Below are 20,553 nucleotides of genomic sequence, written 5' to 3'. Positions count from 1 at the left end.
AGGTTAGTTAAAGACATGATAGAAATTTGACATAAGTACGTTATGAGAGGTCGTTTTCTCTTTGTGTATAGTATAAATTAAAGGTGGTTATTCCAATGAAAATTTTATAATTGTTATTATGTGAAAAAATTTTATTTTGACCATTAGATAATAGATTGTAGGACTTGATTTTTATTTGAAGTAAAAGTGTTACCTTTATTCAAAGTGTTGCTAAACAAATAAGTTACACTTTTTAAACAATGATCATCATAAGAAGATGTTTTTAGCATCTTTATGGGAGTAGTTGCCTAAATTAAAAGTGGAATCAATAGTGTAGAAGTAAAAACTTAGCTTGGTGACGGGTTGGACTAATATCTATCAATTGATTCAATTCACTCTTTAAGACTCTAATTTTGTTCCCATTCAAAAAGTGGTCTAAACTCGATGTCGTTTTCGAACAATAACTATACAAGGCTAATTATCAAGGTTGTCAAATTTTAACACGTTACATTATTTGCTTTCTTAAATCCCTCAACATCCTCTAGAAAGAATATGAGAATGTAACCACTTATAGACAAGTACTCAAGTGTATTTCACCATGAGTCAATTCACCTATAATATCATTGCTTACTTTCATCTTGTTATTTTTCAAGTCATGCTAAAAATCAATTAACAAAGAATTTATATATCCAAAAGTTAAAAAATTATAGATATCAAATTTATATTGGCTGATTTCCGTTGCTTTTTCAAATTTATCCTTATTTTCAATTCTTATAATTATTTTAAGGATCCCGCTAGGAAGACAATGGACTATTTGTACAATGTGTACGGGTTATTGAGTTACAAAATGAACATCTCCTATACTATCTAGAATAACCATCCGAGTACTAGGGATAATAAACATCTTTCCAAAAAATTAAATTAATTTTGGAGTTCATCAAGAATCGAACTCTTGACCTTTCGAATCTAGCATTCTAACACCATATCATAATACCACTCATCCCAAAAACTTCAGCTGATGGAAAAAAGTAACATTAATGGTTATATCTCTAATACTCCATAAACCTCCATATTGGCTCCTCATACTTTCCCTTATTTTAATCGAATTTTTGTCAATCTAGGTTCTATATATTGTCGGAATTCTACTAATTTGACTCAATATAAATTTAATAAAAAGAATAAAAATCTCTTTCTATATATATATATATATATGAGTTTAATCTTGATGTATAGAGAGAGCGTAAAGCGTTTTATACAATCGTGCAATTACAATCATTTTTTTGGAGATCATTCACGTGGTCAATGTAAAAGATAATTAGTTTTGTTAATGTGACGTTATGTGATTGGATACACATATAAAATGATTTTACACTCACAGTGCATAAAAATTAAATATAAATATATTCAAAGATTGATGGACTTTTAGTTAAAGAATCTAAGTATCTCATGTCATTCTTGTGGATTTTTTGGTCAACATTTCATATTTATATGATAATTGCTCCATTATGTGTGTTTATGGGTTGCATCAATTGGCTTATGAGTTTTGTCACATGCATGAAGCACATTTTGTCTCTCAACTTTGTGAGAACTATAATGTTGTTGGTTAGGTCTAAGTCCAACGAGACAAAGTATGTATGATGAGTTGAAACTTGAAACCAATGCTTAAGATTCAAAATTCAAAAGCATAGTGGTAGACACACACATACATATACCTTGGCTTTCACGTATCAAATTATTCCTAATCATTAGTGCAAGCGTGTAACGTTGGAACATAGAACACAAACGTTTTGGCATCTACTCGGTTTCAACGTTCCACGTGTAATAAACTATAAGTTAGACCCATATAATAATGGTCAAATGAATCATGTTTTCAATGATGCATGCATGTGCTATATACATTAAGCGGCTGAATAACTTAACAAGGACCAATTCAAACTTATTACCAAAACTATAAGTAGTAATGTATCCATCGCAAATAAATTAATGTATGTGGTGTTAGATATATAATTTTTATAGATTATTTTTTTTTAAATAAAAAGATTGTAGATTGATAAAGTAAAAATTAAATATTTAATTATATTTGAATTAAAATAATAGGACTTATACATAGTGTAAATTCAATGATAAATAGTTATTTATTTTATCATTTTATTTATTTTTTTACTATAGAAAAATTTATTTGTCTATCTCAATCAAACTGTTTAAATTTTTGAAATAAATAATTTTACTAAAATGGTGGAGTGCGTCTAGTTTTATATGTGACAAAAAAGTGCTTTTAAAATTCAAAGATAAATTCTATCGTACTGCTATTACACTAGCTATGCGTTATGGTACAGAGTGTTGAGTGACCAAAGGAGAGCACGAACATAAGTTAAGTGTGACAAAGATGAAGATATTGAGATGGATGAGTGGTCATATGCGATTGAATAGAATCAGGAACGAAGATATAAAAAAGAGTTAGAGTAGCATTTATTGTGGAAAAGATAGTAAAATCGCGTGGTTTGGACATGTGAGAAGAAGATCGATAGAGCACCCAGTCAGGATGGTGGATAAGATGGAAGATGGACAAGTGGTGAAAGGCAGAGGAAGACCTAAGAAGACCATCCATGAGGTGATCAAATAAGATCTATGTAAACGATCTCTTTATAGACACGATAGAACTCAATGACGTCGTTTGATTCATGTAGTCAACCCCACCTAATGGGACAAGGCTTTGATGTTGTTGTACTAAAAACCTAGAACTTGGTTCTTCTCATTTCATATTAAGTATATAATTGTTCATATATTTTTATTTAACAACTTAACTTTTAAAAATGTGTGATTTGATAACAAAATTTATAATTGAAGATTACCTGGATAATTCTTTTAAAGGTTTACTGTTGGCAACGAATAGTTGCTACATGTACAAGACGGAATTTAAACTTTTAATATTTGCAGACGAATGAGTTGACTACTCAACTAACTTAATTTGGTTATAACAACTTTATTTTATTTCATTTTCCCCTTTTAAACTCTTCTGAGTCGGAGTACTCTTTTTCAGCGGTTTTTCCCCGTTTTCTTTTTTGTAACTTTCTTTCAGACTTTTATTTATTTTTTGTTTGAGAATATCCCTTTATGAACCCAATTAAATTACAGGCCACATAAGAAGATCCAAGAGGTAGTAGCACACTGGCTGGGTTGTGGGTTCCATATTATTATTGGGCCTATTTTGTTTAATAAAATGAAACAAAACAAGAATTTGGACCAAAAATGTAAATAGAAAACGACTAGATAACCTAACAGTTTTTGGTCAATAATCCAATTTTCAGTTTTTCACTCTCTCTCATTCACAAAAATGAGGGAGAACAATAGAACATACTTGGTTAGTTGATTTTCTTGTTTTTTTGTTTTTTGGTCCTTTTTCTATTATTTTTTTATACAGGTTACATGCTACAAAACTATTAGTTATGTAGTATGGCTCATAAATATAAATAGTTGATACAAAATAGACTTGTTGAAAAGAAAGTGTCACTAGATAACTAAATTTAGTAATTTATCATCATATTGTCATTTAGAGTAAACATTTAAATTAATCTTTAAAAAATTATTTAACAAAAGTAATTATAAAAATTTATTAAAAATTAAAATATCTAATTTAAAATTTATTGAGACCAATTTATATTATTATTAATTATTATTATTATTATTATTATTATTATTATTATTATTATTGGTTTACTATAGTGATGTCAACAAAAGAGTAAGTGAGTAATTGTTTAATTATACAATAGCCTATAAGTTAAAAAGTATAAAAGAAAGAATTTCAAGTGTACTTAGAATATCGATATTTCATTAATTTTAATTCTTGATTTTGATTATAAAATATATATAATATATATTAATTAAAATTAACGATTAAAATTATTGAAATATTGGTATTTTAGGTACACTTAAAATTTTTTCAATAATATATATAGTTTCTTAGTTGAGCCAGACATATAGTTATTCTTGTTCATAATAATAGTATGGAACTCTACAGAGAGCATCTTAAAGAAATACCAAAAATGAAAAATAAAAAAATTATTTTGTTGCCATAGATAATATTTTTAATAACGACCTTAGAATCTCTGATATAGGTTATAGGTCACATGGTTTCTTTATGTGTAAACACTAATCTGTTTTAACTGTTGCAGAAAAATTCTCTGTAAATATTATTTTATATGACAGTGTCATGTCAGTCTTATTATGTCATACAGGAAGAGGTAGCATTGAATAACCTGTGAGAAAATGAGGATAATTCATTTCCAAAAAGAAGCCACTTCTGTAATTAATATATTATTGTTGTGATAACTTCAAAGAAGGTGGATGCCCATTTAATATATGAACGGCTAATTTTTTCTATGAAAAATGAAGCTCTCAAGCCAAAATAAAATTAAATAAAATTTTGAATGTTTGAACTTTTGTATTTATAAATAGAGGACAAGTTCTTACGTAACATACACAATAATAAAAATAAAAATTAATTTTTTCTCTTTTTTATTTTCCAATTTATTGAATACTTCTTCCTCTCTCTTTATATATATATAAATTTTAATTTTTATTATGTCGAAGTTCTCTCATCTTGAATTTAATGCTTTTGATATATTTAGAAATAATTATCTATCATGGATATTAGATGCTGAAATTAATCTTGATTCAATGGATCTTAGAGATACCATTAAAGCTAAAAATAATGTATCCCAAAAGGATAAAGCTAAAGCCATGATTTTTCTTCATCGTCATCTTGACGAATGATTGAAAAATGAATATCTCACATTAAAAGATCTTGCAGATCTTTGGAAAAACCTTGAAAAAAGGTACAATCATAAAAAAGGTGATACTTCCTCAAGCTCGATATGAATGGACGTACTTGCGTCTACAGGATTTTAAATCCATAAATGAATATAATTCTGCAATGTTTCGAATCACCTCACGAATGAAATTATGTGGGGAAAAGATAATTGATCATGATATGTTGGAGAAAACTTTATCAACCTTCCATGCCTCGAATGTGCTCCTCCAGCAGAGAAAAAGGATTCAAAAAATATTCTAAGTTAATTTCTTGCCTTCTTGTTGCTGAACGCAACGATGAGTTATTTTTAAAGAATCACGAAGCACGCCCAGCTGGCGCCACCCCATTTCCTGAAGTAAATGCGAAAAATTACCCCAGAAGAGGTAAATGGCAAGGTTTTAATAACAAGAAAAATTATGGAAGGAAAATGAATTATGTTCAAAAGAGAGGATCTCACCAGAAGTGGGATAAAGAAAGAAATATTGGGCAAAATAAATCAACAGAGGATAAGTGTTTCCGTTGTGGTGGAAAGGGCCATTGGTCGCATACTTGTCGTACACCAAGGCACCTAGTCGATCTTTATCAAGCATCTTTGAAAAAAGACGACAAAGGAAAGGAGACGAATTTCGTTTCAAATGATGTTGCTGAAAATTCCACCACTCATTATGATGTATCTGATTTCTTTGAGTACCCTGAAGAAAATATTGGTCATTTGATCAATGATGGAATAGTTTAATATGTGAAATTGTTAAGTATCAATATAAATAAATAATGTAAAGAACTTATTATTAAGTTTTATTTTATATGTATTTAAGTTTTAAATATGATGTATATAAATAATGAAATATTAATGTCTATGAATTTTGAAATTATTAAATGTGTCAAGTTTTAAAATAAAATTTCAGTATATGACATTATTTTTATGTACAGTGTTTATTAGAAAAATAATTCCGATCAAGTATTCAATTTACCTGTGCATACTACTGATTGTATTATTATTATTTGTCTTTGAAGAGAATGGCAAGGACTTATAGTGAAGATATTTGCCTTGCGGATAGTGCAAGTTCGCACACTATTCTCAAAAGTGATATATATTTTACCCATCTTGTACCAAAAGAAGAATATGTTAATATTATAATTGGCTCAGGCAATGTGATTGAAGGCTCCGGAAGAGCTATAATTTTGTTTCCCGGAGGAACAAAATTCATAATAAATAATGCATTATTGTCTACCAAGTCTCTAAGAAACTTGTTGAGCTTTAAAAATATTCGCCAAAATGGATATCATATTGAGACTATGAATGAGGAAAATCATGAATATTTATGTATCACAACTTATGATTCAAATAAGAAAGTTATATTAGAAAAATTACCCTCACTTTCATCTGAGTTATATTACACCAAGATTAGTGCAATTGAATCACATGCCATTGTAAACCAAAAGTTTACTATCCCAAGTGAATTCATAACTTGGCACAGCCGATTGGGTTATCCGGGAACAACCATGATGCGGAGAATTATTAAAAATTCCCATGATTATTCACTAAAGAACCAGAAGATTCTTAAATCTAGTGAATTTTGTTGTGCTGCATGTTCTCAGGGAAAGTTAATTTTAAGGCCATCACCAGTAAAGATTGGATTTGAGTACCCTGAATTCCTAAAAAAGATTCAAGGTGATATATGTGGACCTATTCATCCACCATGTGGATCTTTTAGATATTTTATGGTCCTAATAGACGCACCTTCGAGATGGTCACATGTGTGTTTATTGTTTTTTCACAACCTGGCGTTTGCGAGATTACTGGCTCAAATTATTCGATTAAGGGCCAGTTTGGCTAAACTTCTTAAATAAGTTCTTTTGAAAAAGGAGCTTAAAATATAAGGACTTTTATTAATAATAACTTTTAAATAAGTTATTTTGAGTTTGGATAATTATTATAGAAGTCCTTGTTTTAAAGTTGTGCATTAAATAAGAGTGATAAAATAGCTTTTGAAAATAGGAGAAGTCACATTTTTTAACTTCTTCAAAAGCTCTTAAATAACTTTTTGAAAAGTTAAAAGTTTATTTAAAAAATTGTACCAAACACATTAATGTAACTTTCTATAAGTCAAAAGTTGAAAAAAGTAGCTTTTTAGTGTTTCCCAAACGGACCCTAAAAGCACAATTTCCAGAAAATCCAATTAAAGCAATTTGTCTTGATAATGCTGGTGAATTTACTTCCCAAACTTTTGATGCCTATTGTATGGCTAATGGAATAAGTGTTGAACATCCAGTAGCTTATGTTCACACACAAAATGGGTTAGCAGAATCACTTATTAAACGCCTCCAATTAATTGCTAGACCCTTGCTTATGAGAACAAATCTCCCAACCTCAGTTTGGGGCATGCTATTTTACATGCCGCAGCACTTATTTGTTTGAGGCCAACGAGTTACCATCAGATCTTTTCTATGCAATTAGCATTTGGCCAGCAGCCAAATATTTTTCGTTTAAGAATATTCGGATGTGCAATATATGTTCCCATTGCACCACCTAATTGCACCAAAATGGAACCCCAAAGAAAATTGGGGATATATGTTGGATATGATTCTCCCTCTATAGTAAGGTATCTTAAGATACAAACCGGATATGTATTTAAAGCTCGGTTTGCGGATTGTCATTTTGATGAATCAAAATTTCCAACATTAAGGGGAGAGAATAAGCTTCCTGAAAAGGAACTTAATTGAAATGTATCATCGTTGATGCATTTAGATCCTCGATCAGGGCAATGTGAACTAGAAGTTCAAAAGATTATACATTTGCAAAGAATAGCAAATGAATTGCCTGATGCATTTTCCGATACAAAGAGGATAACCAAATCTTATATACCAGCGGAAAATGCCCCAATTCGAATTGATGTCCCAGTTGGACAAATTGCCACCGAAGCAAATACACGCCAGAAGCGTGGCAAGCCTGTCGGTTACAAAGACAAAAATCCTCGAAAGAGAAAAGAGGTAAATACTATTCCTGTTGAAAAAGATATAGTAGAGACACCTGCAGTTGTCCAAAATTCTGATATAGTTTTAACGCCAGAGAAGACGTTCAGGTACCTGAAATTGTAAAAATGATGAGATCTCGATAAATTTTGTCTTTACAGGAGAAAAATGGGACCGAAATAAGACAATTGTCAATGAAATATTTGAATAATGTGGCATTAAATATCATGCATGAAAGTAAGGATCTTGAGCCAAGATCAGTCGAAGAATGTCGACAAAGAAATGATTGGTCAAAATGGGAAGAAGCCATGAAGGCTGAGTTAGACTCACTTGCAAAACGTGAAGTCTTTGGACCTGTAGTCCGTACACCAGAAGACGTAAAACCTGTTGGATACCAATGGGTATTTGTGAGAAAACGAAATGAGAAAAATGAAGTTGTGCGCTACAAAGTCCGACTTGTGGCACAAGTTTTTTCCCAAAGACCCGGTATAGATTATGAAAAAACGTATTCTCCTGTAGTGGATGCGATAACATTGCGTTATTTGGTCAGTTTATCTGTATATCATAAACTGCATATGCACTTAATGGATGTGGTAACAGCCTATTTATACGAATCATTAGATCGGAATATCTATATGAAAGTCCCTGAAGGACTAAAGATATCTAAACCATCTAATGAATATTCACAGGGGTTATACTCAGTCAAATTGCAAAGATCTTTATACGGTCTAAAGTAATCTAGACGAATGTGGTATAATCGTCTTATTGAGTGTTTGGCCAAAAACGGATTCAAGAATGATGATATATGTCCGTGTGTTTTCATAAAAAAAACTGCATCTGGATTCATTATAATTGCTGTGTACGTTGATGATTTAAATATCATTGGAACTCCTAAAGAGATTCCAACAATTATAAAAACTTTAAAAGAAGAGTTTGAGATGAAAGATCTTGGAAAGACTAAATTTTGTCTCGGCCTGCAGATCGAGTATACAAAAAATGGGATCTTTGTTCATCAAACGACATACACATAAAAAATCTTGAAAAGATTTTATATGGATAAGTCACATCCCTTGAGTACCCCAATAATCGTAAGATCTTTGGATATGGAGAAGGATCAATTCCGTCCTAAAGAAGAAAATGAAGATATCCTTGATCCTGAAGTACCATATCTTAGTGCCATTGGAGCACTAATGTATCTTGCTAATAATACAAGACCCATATATCATTTGTTGTGAATTTACTAGCAATATATCGTTCCTCTCCAACCAAAAGACATTGGAATACAATCAAACAAATCTTTTGATATCTTCATAGGACAGTTGATAAGGGATTGTTTTATCCCTATGGATCCGAGTCACAATTAGTTAGCTATGCAGATGCTGGATACTTGTCTGATCCACACAAAGGGAGATCTCAAACAGGATACCTGTTCACATATGGTGGAACAGCTGTATCATGGAGGTCCGCGAAACAGACGATTGCTGCAACATCCTCTTATCATGCCGAAATACTAGCGATTCATGAAGCAAGTCGCGAGTGTTTTGACTCAAGAGTTTGATCCAATATATTCTGTCATCATGTGGACCGATTGATCATAAGATAGCTCCAACCGTCCTGTTTGAAGATAATGCAGCATGCATTGCTCAAATTAAAGGTGGATACATCAAAGGTGATAGAACAAAGTATATTTCTTCCAAATTCTTCTTCACTCATGATCTTCAAAATCAAGGGACAATTGATGTCCAACAGATCCGCTCAAGTGACAATTTGGCAGATTTATTCACAAAGTCACTCTCAAAATTCTCCTTTGAAAGATTGGTACATGAGATTGGGATGCGCCGATTTCGAGACATTAAATGATGTCGGCAAGAGGGGGAGACTGTACTCTTTTTTCCTTGGTCAGATTTTTTCCTATTGGGTTTTCTTGACAAGGTTTTTAATGAGGCAGTCCCCATCACTAAAGGATATTATACTCTTTTTCCTTCACTAAGGTTTTTTTCCACTGAATTTTTTCTTTAATAAGATTTTAACGAGGCAATAATCCTAAATGGTCATCCAAGGGGGAGTGTTGTGATAAGTTCAAAGGACGTGGATGCCCATTCAATATATGGGCGGCTGATTTTCCCTATGAGAAATGAAGCTCCCAAGCCAAAATTAAATTAAATGAAGTTTTGAATGTTTAAACTTTTCTATCTATAAATAGAGGGCAAATCCTCACGTAACATACACAACAACAAAAATAAAAATCAATTCTCTCTTTTTATTTACTTTCCAATTTATTGAATACTTTTTTCTCTCTTTTTATATATATATATTACAACATATAATATTAATAAATACATATATAAATTATTATTGAACTAATTATATTAACACTAGAATTTTTATTTACATTTTCTTATTTTATAGTTATTATATCTTCCTTAATTATTTATTTTACAATAATTATTCATTTTTAATTTGTTGGTTTCATTTGATTATTACTACTATCTTTATGCTTCAACTAGTTTAACATCTCAATTTATAATGGGTAGAATGTTATAAGTGCAACATTTTATATTAGATAAAATTATATTTTTTTTAAACTGTTAATAAATATTTGATCAGACAACCAACTCAAAAGTGTAATTGCCTTTTGTTCAAGTTAATTTAATATTTCAGCTAATGATGAACAATTAGGAAAAGTATAGGAAAATAACTCTCATACAAGTCAACATAAGTCAACTCTATTATAATTTAAATTTTATAAATAAATAAAAATTTAAAAATTAAAATTCAAAAAAAATTATTTTTACATTTATTCTAATCACATTTATAATACATAATAAAAACAATCCATAAAAAACATAATTCTTTTCCATTCATTTGGAAACAGTCAAATTTCTCCCTCCTCAAACCCAACATCTCTACGCATTTTCGACGCTGCCGCCCACCGACCACCATCGCGTCTTTCATCGCACTGCGCGGCCTCTTCCACGCGTCCCGTCGTCGTCCCCACTGTCCAGACGCATTTGCACCGCTGCAGCTTCCATCTGTTACGACGCAGTCACTGCCGGTCTCCCATTCGCGACGCGCGATCAACTACTCCGATTCATGGCGACTCCTCCACTTGTGATGCGTGGCCTCCGTGGCTTTCTCCTTGCAACACGCTACCATGAGTCTCCCACCGTACACGCAACACCTCCAAGGTGTCGTCGCCGGTCACCCTACGGCTCTTCTTCTCCTCTCCTATTTGGTTTTGAATTATTCTTTTAACTAGTTTTTTATATTTCTTTTTCCTAAATTTTGGATGATTCTTTTTATTAGTTTTGGATGATTCTTTTTTCCATGTTTTGTATGTTTTTTTCTTAGGATTTGGATGATTCTTTATCTTATATTTTGGTATTTTTTTAGTTCCGACGTTTTTTTTAAAGAGAAATTAGGATTTGCGTAATAAATGGTAAAAGATGAATTAGAGTAAAAAGAGGTAATTAATAATCATTAATTTTATATTTTTTAAAAATAAAATTTAAATAATTAATAATTAATGACAATTAATTAGTATAGAATGTAGTTTAAATATACTTGTTGACTTATTGTTGGCTATACCTTTTTGGTTTTCTGGCAGAATTTTGAACAATTATTAGTTTTACTCTGACAATTTGAATAATAAATTATAAATTAATTCGATATTATTTATTATATATTTTTTGTTATTTTGACAAAATTATTTAAATAGTATTTTGTTAGATAATTTGTCAAACTAATTTAATTTTTAATAAATATAAAATTGGCTTATATAATTTATAATTAGAATTGACAGTGTTTGATATATAGTAATATATTTTATATAAAAAAAAAGAAAAAGATAAGGTATAGATGTGAACCTTTTTTTATATATATATTGGATTATGAGCGGTTAATTTTTTAAAGGTGATCTAAATTATGTGTTATATGTTGTTGTGAATTTTTATAAAATGTTATTGATGTTTTGTCTTTTTATAATTAAAAAATAATATTTTATTTAAAAAATAGATATTTTATACTACTTTATAATCGTATAAAACACTAAAATTATCAAATATTTTACATTTTATACTAAAATTATCCATATGTAAAAATTTTAGTGTATAGGTGGTGGTATTTAATGTACCAGATATGGTGGAGGAAATTAAATAGAAGGTGGTGGACAACAATGTATGTATAACCTAGTTGTGGCTGATGCTATAGATAGAGTACTTGAAATAGCACTTAAATATTTTGGCCATAGGGGAGTAGATATCTATTGGGGGAACCTATTTTGTCTTTGATTCCAAGTAGTTCATGTGAAATATTTTTATAAGGAGGCAATTTCATTATCATTCAGCACTTGCTTGTCTCTTACAATAGGGTTGAATCTCTTTAAGTCTATACTTTTGATTTGAAATGTTTTTCCCTTATAGACTTCAATTGCACCGTGAGAGTTGGTCTTGTAATCATAGACATCTCTAACAAAACCACCTTCATTAGTCTATTCTACAATAGACAAACTTCTTTATGACCATATTAACCAACATGAATAGTCGTTTTTTGAGTCATTTTTTTATTTTATTTATTTTTCACTAGCAAAACAGAATCTGTCTCCAAGTACATTTCAATATATCTATATTTTTTTTTCTTAATTGAACTAAAAACCTAATTAACTTATTAGTTTTATTCGGCTAAAAGAGAATAAAAATCTTCAAACAAGAATACTTTTTCTTTTATTCTTAAAATTCAACCCAAAACTCGTTAAAAGGCAAAAAGTACATTAATTAATGTATAAGTCAATAGGTAGATGTCTCTAAGTCAATAGGTAAATATCTCTATTTAAACATGATTATTTACAATAATAATAATGAAACAATGGTTACAAAAATAAAGATGTGAGAATTTAAAACATTCAACTTTAAATATTTATAATTTAAAGTTTAAATTTTAAAATAAATAAAATAATTTTAAAAAATAAAATAATATAACATTATTTAAACTTTTCAGTTATGAATTTTGATATTTAAAATTTTTTGTAAACTTTTAATATTAAATTATGAATAATTTATTATATAAAATTGTAAAATTTTAAATTTTATTAAGTTAAAAATTATTAAATTTATATATTTAAAATTACATATAAATTTTTAATAATTTTATTTAATATTTAATTAAACTAATTAAACTCTAATCGAACTAGTAAATTATTAAATCAAAAATTTATCAGTTTATTGACCGATTTGGTTCTCGTAACCTTAATTTGAAGTGAATATAAAAAGCAAAGCGCATTTATATTATTGGGAGTTGGTGTATTTGGGTCCTTATACAGCTGTATTGTGTGGCAATGAAGCAATTAGAGTGTGTAATATTGCCCACATTCTCTACCAATTTGCACATTGTGTGTCTCGAGTGCCCACTCTTTTGAATTATGCAAAGATCCCCCACTTGTGTGCCTGCAACTATGTCTATGTCTCCTCCTAATACTGCCCTTTATATTCGTACATTTCATACATTCACATCTTTGTTACCTGATGTGACGCATTCATACACCTACCTCTGCTCTCCACGACCCACCATATAACAACTCTCTCTAATCTACTACGTATTCCATGCCACATTGCCACTTTACCATACTCTTTCACATCCTAATAAATTAGTAATGTTACCCGTATGTATTTTTTTGGTGACGGAATATAATACAAAAAAAAATGACTTAAAGAGAAAGAATAGCACTCTTTTTTAATAATAATATCTAAATTATTAGGGAATAGTAGCCATTTTAGGTACACTTGCTTGTTTAAAGTAATAGTTTTAATTAACCATTAAATTAGCCACTCTATTTGTTGTGCGTTGGATGAGTACTAAAGTAGCTGTCTAATTGCGCTGAAGCATCTATTTGATTTTGTCAAGCAGATCAGAATCATTCCAAATCATGTTGTGCCTCGCGAAACAAGAAGAAACATATCAAGATTATCAGTTTCACATATAATCTCTTTGCACTCGCAATCCCAAGCCATAACAAGCCCTCTCTAAATAGCATGAACCTCACAATAGAGAACACTAGAAAAAGGTATACTGGGAGAACAACCTTTTATCCAAATTCCCATGCTGTCTCTAATAATACATCCAAAGTCAGCTAATTACTCATTTTCAAAAACGCTTGCATCGCAGTTCACTTTACAGACATTCATTGGAGGTGATTCTCAATTATATTGCAAAGAGAAAGGAATAATAATATGTTTTTGGGTGGTAACAACATTAAATAAATCTCGAGCAGCATGTTTAACTAAGTGAACAAATTTCTCCTTACTCCATAGATCATCTTTATGGAAGATGTCATTGTTTCTATCCCTCCAAATCCACCAAAAGACCGCTACAAAGAGAAACTCATTTTTGTTGAGATTAGAACGAATCCAAAACAGAAAATCCAAATTAGAGTCCTCATCGGTCATTCCCAAGTTTAAGCTAATCTAAATCTGACGAGTTTTTTGGCAAGTCCTAAAGCAATGGTTAATATCTTCTCGAGCAAGATAACATCTCTGACAAAAATCAGAAGTAGGAAGACCTCTTTGAAACCGGTAACTAACTGTGGGAACTTCGTTGTTGAGGCAAAGCCAGAGCAGACACTTTATCTTCTCCGGTATTTTCAAGTGCCAAAGCCAAAGCCAATTTTCATTATCATTCCAACCAAATTTCTTCTTCAATAACCATTCATACCCACTTTTAGTTGAGTAGGTGAGAGTATTTGAGTTTGTCCAAAACCAACTTGTTTTATCTCCTGCCTGCTTGATAGGATCAAAGAGCATCAAATCAAGTTTAACTTCTTCCAAAATTATTGTGCAAAGAATATCTCATCGCTAATGTACATGGTGCCAGACATCTTCTAGCTTCAAGTGAGAATAAAAAATGTGCATAAAAGGAACCAAAAGAGCTAGCGTTTCACATGGTCGCCAAACATGATACTAAAATGATTGAGACATCCTGCCTGTACACCAAAAGCATGCTACCCATATGTGTAATACAGCATAAGTAGTGCTACAGAGTTAACATAATTTATTATTTTTAGTCAACTATTAATTAATAATATTTTAAAATATGATGTTTGGCTACTAAATTAAAGATATTAGACTGTTAACTAAAAATATTAATCAATATAAATTAAAATTACTAATTTTAAACTTTTCTAATATATAATATCAATTCTATTACATGAACAATCTGTTTTATAATTAAATTAAATTGAATTAATTTAATAATTTATTAGCAAAACAAAAAACATTAACATATTACAGTATTTCTTTTATATATATATATATTACTAAAAAATAAAAAATATTTAAATTTTCAAATTTAAAAGAAGTTAACAAAAAATTTGAAATTTTGAAAATGTTTTTAAATGTTACAATTTTATGGCAAGATATTTTAGTTACCTCTTTTGTATTTTTTTTTTTTAAAAAAATACTTGCTCAAGCAAATAAAGGGAATTACTAAAATAACCTTTGGTTAACAAATTAGTTGGCTTACAAAATACATAAAATATTCTATAAACACAAAAATCAGCTATCTACCTATGTTTATGTATGTATTTTATATTTTTTAACAAAATCAATTATCAAAATAATTAAATTTTTGTATAGCAATATAATCTAATTTTTTTTATCAATATAAAATATATATCCATATGATGTAGTTAATTTATGATTGATCTTTTATACACAAAAGAGAGCATAAAATAATTGAATAGACACCGAATATAGCTAAAGTGATATGTATCAATTTTTTTCAACAGAAATAGAAATTACGTATTTAATCTTCTAATGTATAGTAGGCAAATATTTCATTAGAAAAAAGTAAGTAATTTTTCACAAACTATTTTAGTAATTCACTAAAATGTATATATGAATTATGGCCTCTATCAAGAAATTGACCAAGCATGTAAAGTAGGGTGGATGTTGCATGATGTCATTTGCTATTAAAATGTACCCAATTTGGATTGATCTAATAATTAATTTACTCATTTATTTAAATAAGTGTAAATAATTTGAATACATACAATAATATATTGATTAATGATAAAATTTTAAATAAAATTCAGATCCGTAATAGATTAAGTCGGTCGAAGAATACTATGAAAAATAACAAAAAAAATGCCATTTCTAGGTTATATTGGCGACCATTGAAGGATAGTTCTGTCATTTCAAACCCAACAGACACATGAACATGCCTGCTACAGTTATAGTAAAGAAAGAAAGGATGAAAAGATTTTAAAACTCTGTTTTATTTTTTTGCTTCATTGATTTCAAAGGCACTCTCTCCCTGTTAATGAAAACAAAGTGGCTCTGCTATTATGCTGTTCAAATCAATGCTTTGTTCTTGAAGGCCCCACATTGAAGAAGTAGATGAGAAAATGTGCATGATTGCTATACTTGCATCCACATGAAAATAAAAAAATCATATCATATCCACTTATAAACACAAACCAGATTTTGATAGCTACTGGAATTTTTCTGCACCTCAACAAAGTAAAAAAGAAAAAAGGGTTTTTGATATCTGTGCAAAAACACATTCATTTCACTGATCAAAATCCATCATTCTATCTGATCCAAAGTTCCAAATTCTTTGGTTTTGTTAACTGATAAATTATTATTATTTATTTTATTTATATATTTTAAAAGAATGTTTTCTGGCTTCAATGCCTTTTCCATCTGAATTTAATGACATCATTCACTGCAATTTATTCTCAAAGCACTAAGCTTTCTCAAACGGTGGCTCTTGTCCTTTCTAAACAAAGTTGATTGGGTTTCTATAAAAAAATAGGTAAGGATTAACTTGGATCTCACTCCAAAATCTGCATAGCATTCATCAAATGTATTCTTGATTTTTGTGCATTGGTGTTTAATTAGTTTGCTCTGAAATCAAAGTTGTTACATTTTGTTATGACTTGCTACTTATGCAATTTGGAATCAAACACAAAGCTCTGCAAATTGTTCATTCTTTATTGGACAAAGTATAATGTTATAGACTTTATTAAAATTATCATCATCACTTTAATGCTAAGTCACTTCAACAATTGCTATAAGAAGAGGTTTTTATGGTGAAATTTTTTCAGATGTAGAATGCCCATGTGGTATTTGATAAAAGGACTATGAAGAAGAGTTGGTTCAGCCTTGTGAAGAGGCTCTTCATATGGGACTCAAATTCCACACAAGACAAGGTAAAGTGCAATGCTTTCTGCTTTTTTATAATGTGTAGACCAACTGTTTGAGATTATGTGAGAGAAAACTTTGAATACAGAACAAGGAGAAGAGAAGGAGATGGGTATTTGGAAGGGTAAAGAAGAAGAGGTTGCCTTCAATTGCAGCCCCACCACCGCCACCACCAACAACAACAACAGCAACACTTGTGAGTGAAGCAGAGGAAGAAGAGAGCAAGAAACATGCTTTAACAGTGGCCATTGCCTCAGCTGCTGCTGCTGCTGCTGAGGTTGTAAGGCTCACTGGGGTCCCACAATCTTCCCACAAACCTAAACATAATTCAGAAGAATCTGATGAAACTAGGGATGTTGCTTCTCATTCCATAAGCCAGTGCCAGAGGAATAATATCAAAGAATTTGCAGCCATCAAAATTCAAACTGCATTTAGGGGTTACTTGGTGAGTTTTTTCCCCCAAATTTCTTTTCTTTTGCTCGAGTCTGCTGAGAATTATTTTCAAAAATCCCTTACCTTTACTACTATTTTTCTCACTTATGGATTAATGTTATTTTGAAGAAACAGCTCAATTAGTGCTAGTTTGTACCCAGAAAACTATTGATGGTCAAATTGACAGAAAAACTGAAGTTGAACTTAGAAGCTGAAACTTGTTAAGGAAATCAGCAACTACTAATTCACAAAATTTCTTGTAGCAATTGGTGATTAAAAAAGCTATAACTATTAGCATATGCAACTTTTTTCCCTTATAGTTTCCTAGAATTTCATCTAGCATAAGGTGTGGGATACAAGAAATAATGAAGTTGGAAGGAAAGTAAATCAGAAATTAGTTGCAGCAATTACTAATCAGACGAAGAAACCATGTCATGTTACTATTTTCTTATTCATTCTGCTTTGTGTTATATTATTCTCTGACTGTTATTTCGTTGCAGGCTAAGAAGGCTTTGAGAGCATTAAAGGGAATAGTAAAGCTTCAAGCCATAATTCGTGGCCGAGCAGTAAGGCGCCAAGCCATGAGTACTTTGAAGTGCTTGCAATCCATTGTGAGTATCCAGTCACAGGTCTGTGCAAGGAGACTCAAAATGGTTGAAGGAAGCTGGGATTATTGCACTGAAAATGAAGAGATGCATGATTCAAAAGACAAGATAATAAGGGTATGCACAAGATTTGTTACATTACATCATTCGTTTTCATATAATCATTGCAAAATGTAGAACTTTAAACATAGTTTTCATATTATTACAGATGGACTCAAACAGTGAAAGAAAGTGGAGTGACAGCACCTTATTGAAGGAAGAGGTAGATGCCTCTTGCATAATCAAGAAAGAAGCAGTTCATAAGAGAGAAAGAATAAAAGAATACTCATTTAATCACAGAGTAAGTTCCTTCAAACCCTTTTTGCTTTGTTCTTTTTCGCTTTAAGGTTAACTGAAATACCCCCCCTTCTCTTTCCCTCTCCCCTTTCTTTTCAGAGGTCAGCAGAATCAGAAAGAAGTAAAGTGAATGGAAGATGGAGGTACTGGCTGGAACAATGGGTGGATACACAGCTTTCAAAGAGCAAAGAGCTTGAAGATTTAGACTCAGTTTTCAGCTCAAATTCAAGAGGTGGTGAAGAATATTATGGAGGAAGACAACTTAAGCTGAGAAACATGCATAGACAACAAAGTCCATTTGAAGGTTTAGATTCTCCAATAGTTTCTTCAAGAAAAGTTTTTACTCATAGGAAGCAGTGTTCAGTGGGAGAAAACCAATCATTCTCAAGCTCTTCTCCGGCGACTCCGGCATACATGGCCGCAACAGAATCAGCAAGAGCAAAAGCAAGATCAACAAGCTCCCCAAGAGTAAGGACAGGTCATTTGGACAGTGATAGTAGCTATTCACCATGCAAGAAGAAGCTATCTGTTGTGTCTAATGTTAACAGTGAAGTGCTTAGTAATAATGGTAGAAATGGCAACAAGTTCGGTGGTTGTAATCAACAAAGGTCACCAAGCTTTAAGGGACTTCCATTGCCTATAAAATCAAGCAGGACTATCATAAAGGATCTCAGCATCAATTCAGATTGCTCACTGCCCAATTGGGATAATAGACAAAGTTCCTTTAAATGATGAAAGCTTTGCTTGAATTTAACATAGTTCCTTGTAACATGAGAGTGGAGTTTCAAGTGCCAAAAAAAAGAAAAGAAAAAGGAAAACTGCTGTGTGTGATGTATATGTGTTTGGATGTTATTTTGGTTGAGAATTGCACATTAATGAGACACAAAAAGTTGTGAATTTGTTCATTGATTAGATTATAATTTATAAGTATAGTGTTGCAATTAGGTAGTGGTATTCAGTAGTTAGAGATTGAAACTAAAATTTTACTTTAGAGACATAAAATTTTATTTTTTTTAGTGTCTCCAACAAATGAAAACACAAAATACGAAGATTTCTGAGGAGAAAAATTGAAATTTTAACCATTTTTTTAATAATTAAGAATATTTTAATAAATATTTTTATTTTGTCTCTTTTTCAGATATAATTTATTAGTTTTGAAAAATTATGTCGTCTTTACTAATTTTATAATGATTTAATTTTACATGATATTTTTTATTTTAAGATTAAGACCTGTATATAGTTATGATTTAGGTTATAGTTGACTGATTAACTTTGATTATTATTATTATTATTATTATTATTATTATTATTATTATTATTATTATTATTAAGATTTATCTATCTTATATTATAAGGATACATGTTAAATATAAGTTTTTAATAAATTTATTTTACCTTCAATAAATAAAAATATTTAAAACTTTTAATTAATAATAAATTTATCATAAATATATGTTAGATAAACTCTTATTATGATTATCTCTAATCTATTCCTATATGCGAAATCTGTGGGATCACAAGGCTACTCTCTATATTGCAAACTTGCAATGATATTATTTTATGGAGGCCACTCAGATAAAGACGCCTAAAACGTCTTTTTTTAAAGATGTTTCCATGTTGTGTTTTAATTGGTTTCTGTATAATTTATTCGGTGTTCCTTATCACATATTATTAAATTCCTCAAAAAAATTTCTTTCCAAAAACAAGAAAAAATATTTAATTTGGACTAAAACAAAAAAGGTAATAGATTAACTATTAAATTTTTTTTAAAAGATTATTTACATAAAAAAATATATCACATTCATCAATATATATATATATATATATATAACAAGCTTAAGCCTTTTAAAATTTTTATAAATAAAAAAATAATTAATTTATATTCGTACAATATATAAAATAATTACTATATTATTATTATATTATAGATTAAGATTCACTAATTTAAATTTTCTTTTTATTTTTAATATAAGCATTAGAAATAAATAAAATTTTTATAACTAAATGTAATGTAACAAAATATATATAATATTAATTAGTTCTTAAAAAATTCTAAAAAAATAGTTTCTTTCATTTTAGTAAAATAACTATTTATTAAAATAGATAAATTAATTATTTTTTTTTTCATATACATTTTTTTTAAGACATAAAAGTAATTAATTAGGACATTGGTTAAGATAATTAAAGTCACTATTTCATTAAATTTTTAATTTAAAGACAAATT

The 20,553-nt window shown here is 29.9% G+C and overlaps 1 protein-coding gene across 3 annotated transcripts; it reads left to right on the top strand.

The window, feature by feature from the left end:
* The first annotated feature begins 16,298 nt into the window (after positions 1–16,298).
* IQD11 (IQ-domain 11) lies at positions 16,299–19,234 on the top strand. Of its 3 annotated transcripts, none has more exons than XM_016332489.3 (6): positions 16,299–16,567; positions 16,860–16,964; positions 17,045–17,401; positions 17,889–18,110; positions 18,202–18,333; positions 18,429–19,234. In XM_016332489.3, the coding sequence occupies exons 2-6, from the start codon at positions 16,896–16,898 to the stop codon at positions 19,059–19,061; spliced, it is 1,413 nt and encodes a 470-aa protein (XP_016187975.1). In that variant the 5' UTR covers positions 16,299–16,567; positions 16,860–16,895; the 3' UTR covers positions 19,062–19,234. The 3 variants fall into 3 exon arrangements, with proteins under 3 accessions (XP_016187975.1, XP_016187976.1, XP_088365593.1); XM_016332490.3 differs by lacking the exon at positions 16,299–16,567 and adding an exon at positions 16,589–16,757; XM_088509467.1 differs by lacking the exon at positions 16,299–16,567 and having other exon boundaries at positions 16,776–16,964.
* Positions 19,235–20,553: the final 1,319 nt, after the last annotated feature.

The sequence above is a fragment of the Arachis ipaensis genome, chromosome B3 (assembly GCF_059453495.1).
Source record: "Arachis ipaensis isolate K30076 ecotype BB chromosome B3, ASM5945349v1, whole genome shotgun sequence".
NCBI classification, from domain to species: Eukaryota; Viridiplantae; Streptophyta; class Magnoliopsida; order Fabales; family Fabaceae; genus Arachis; species Arachis ipaensis.
Note: the sequence above shows the minus strand (reverse complement) of the source record. Positions and strands in the feature narration are given on the sequence as shown.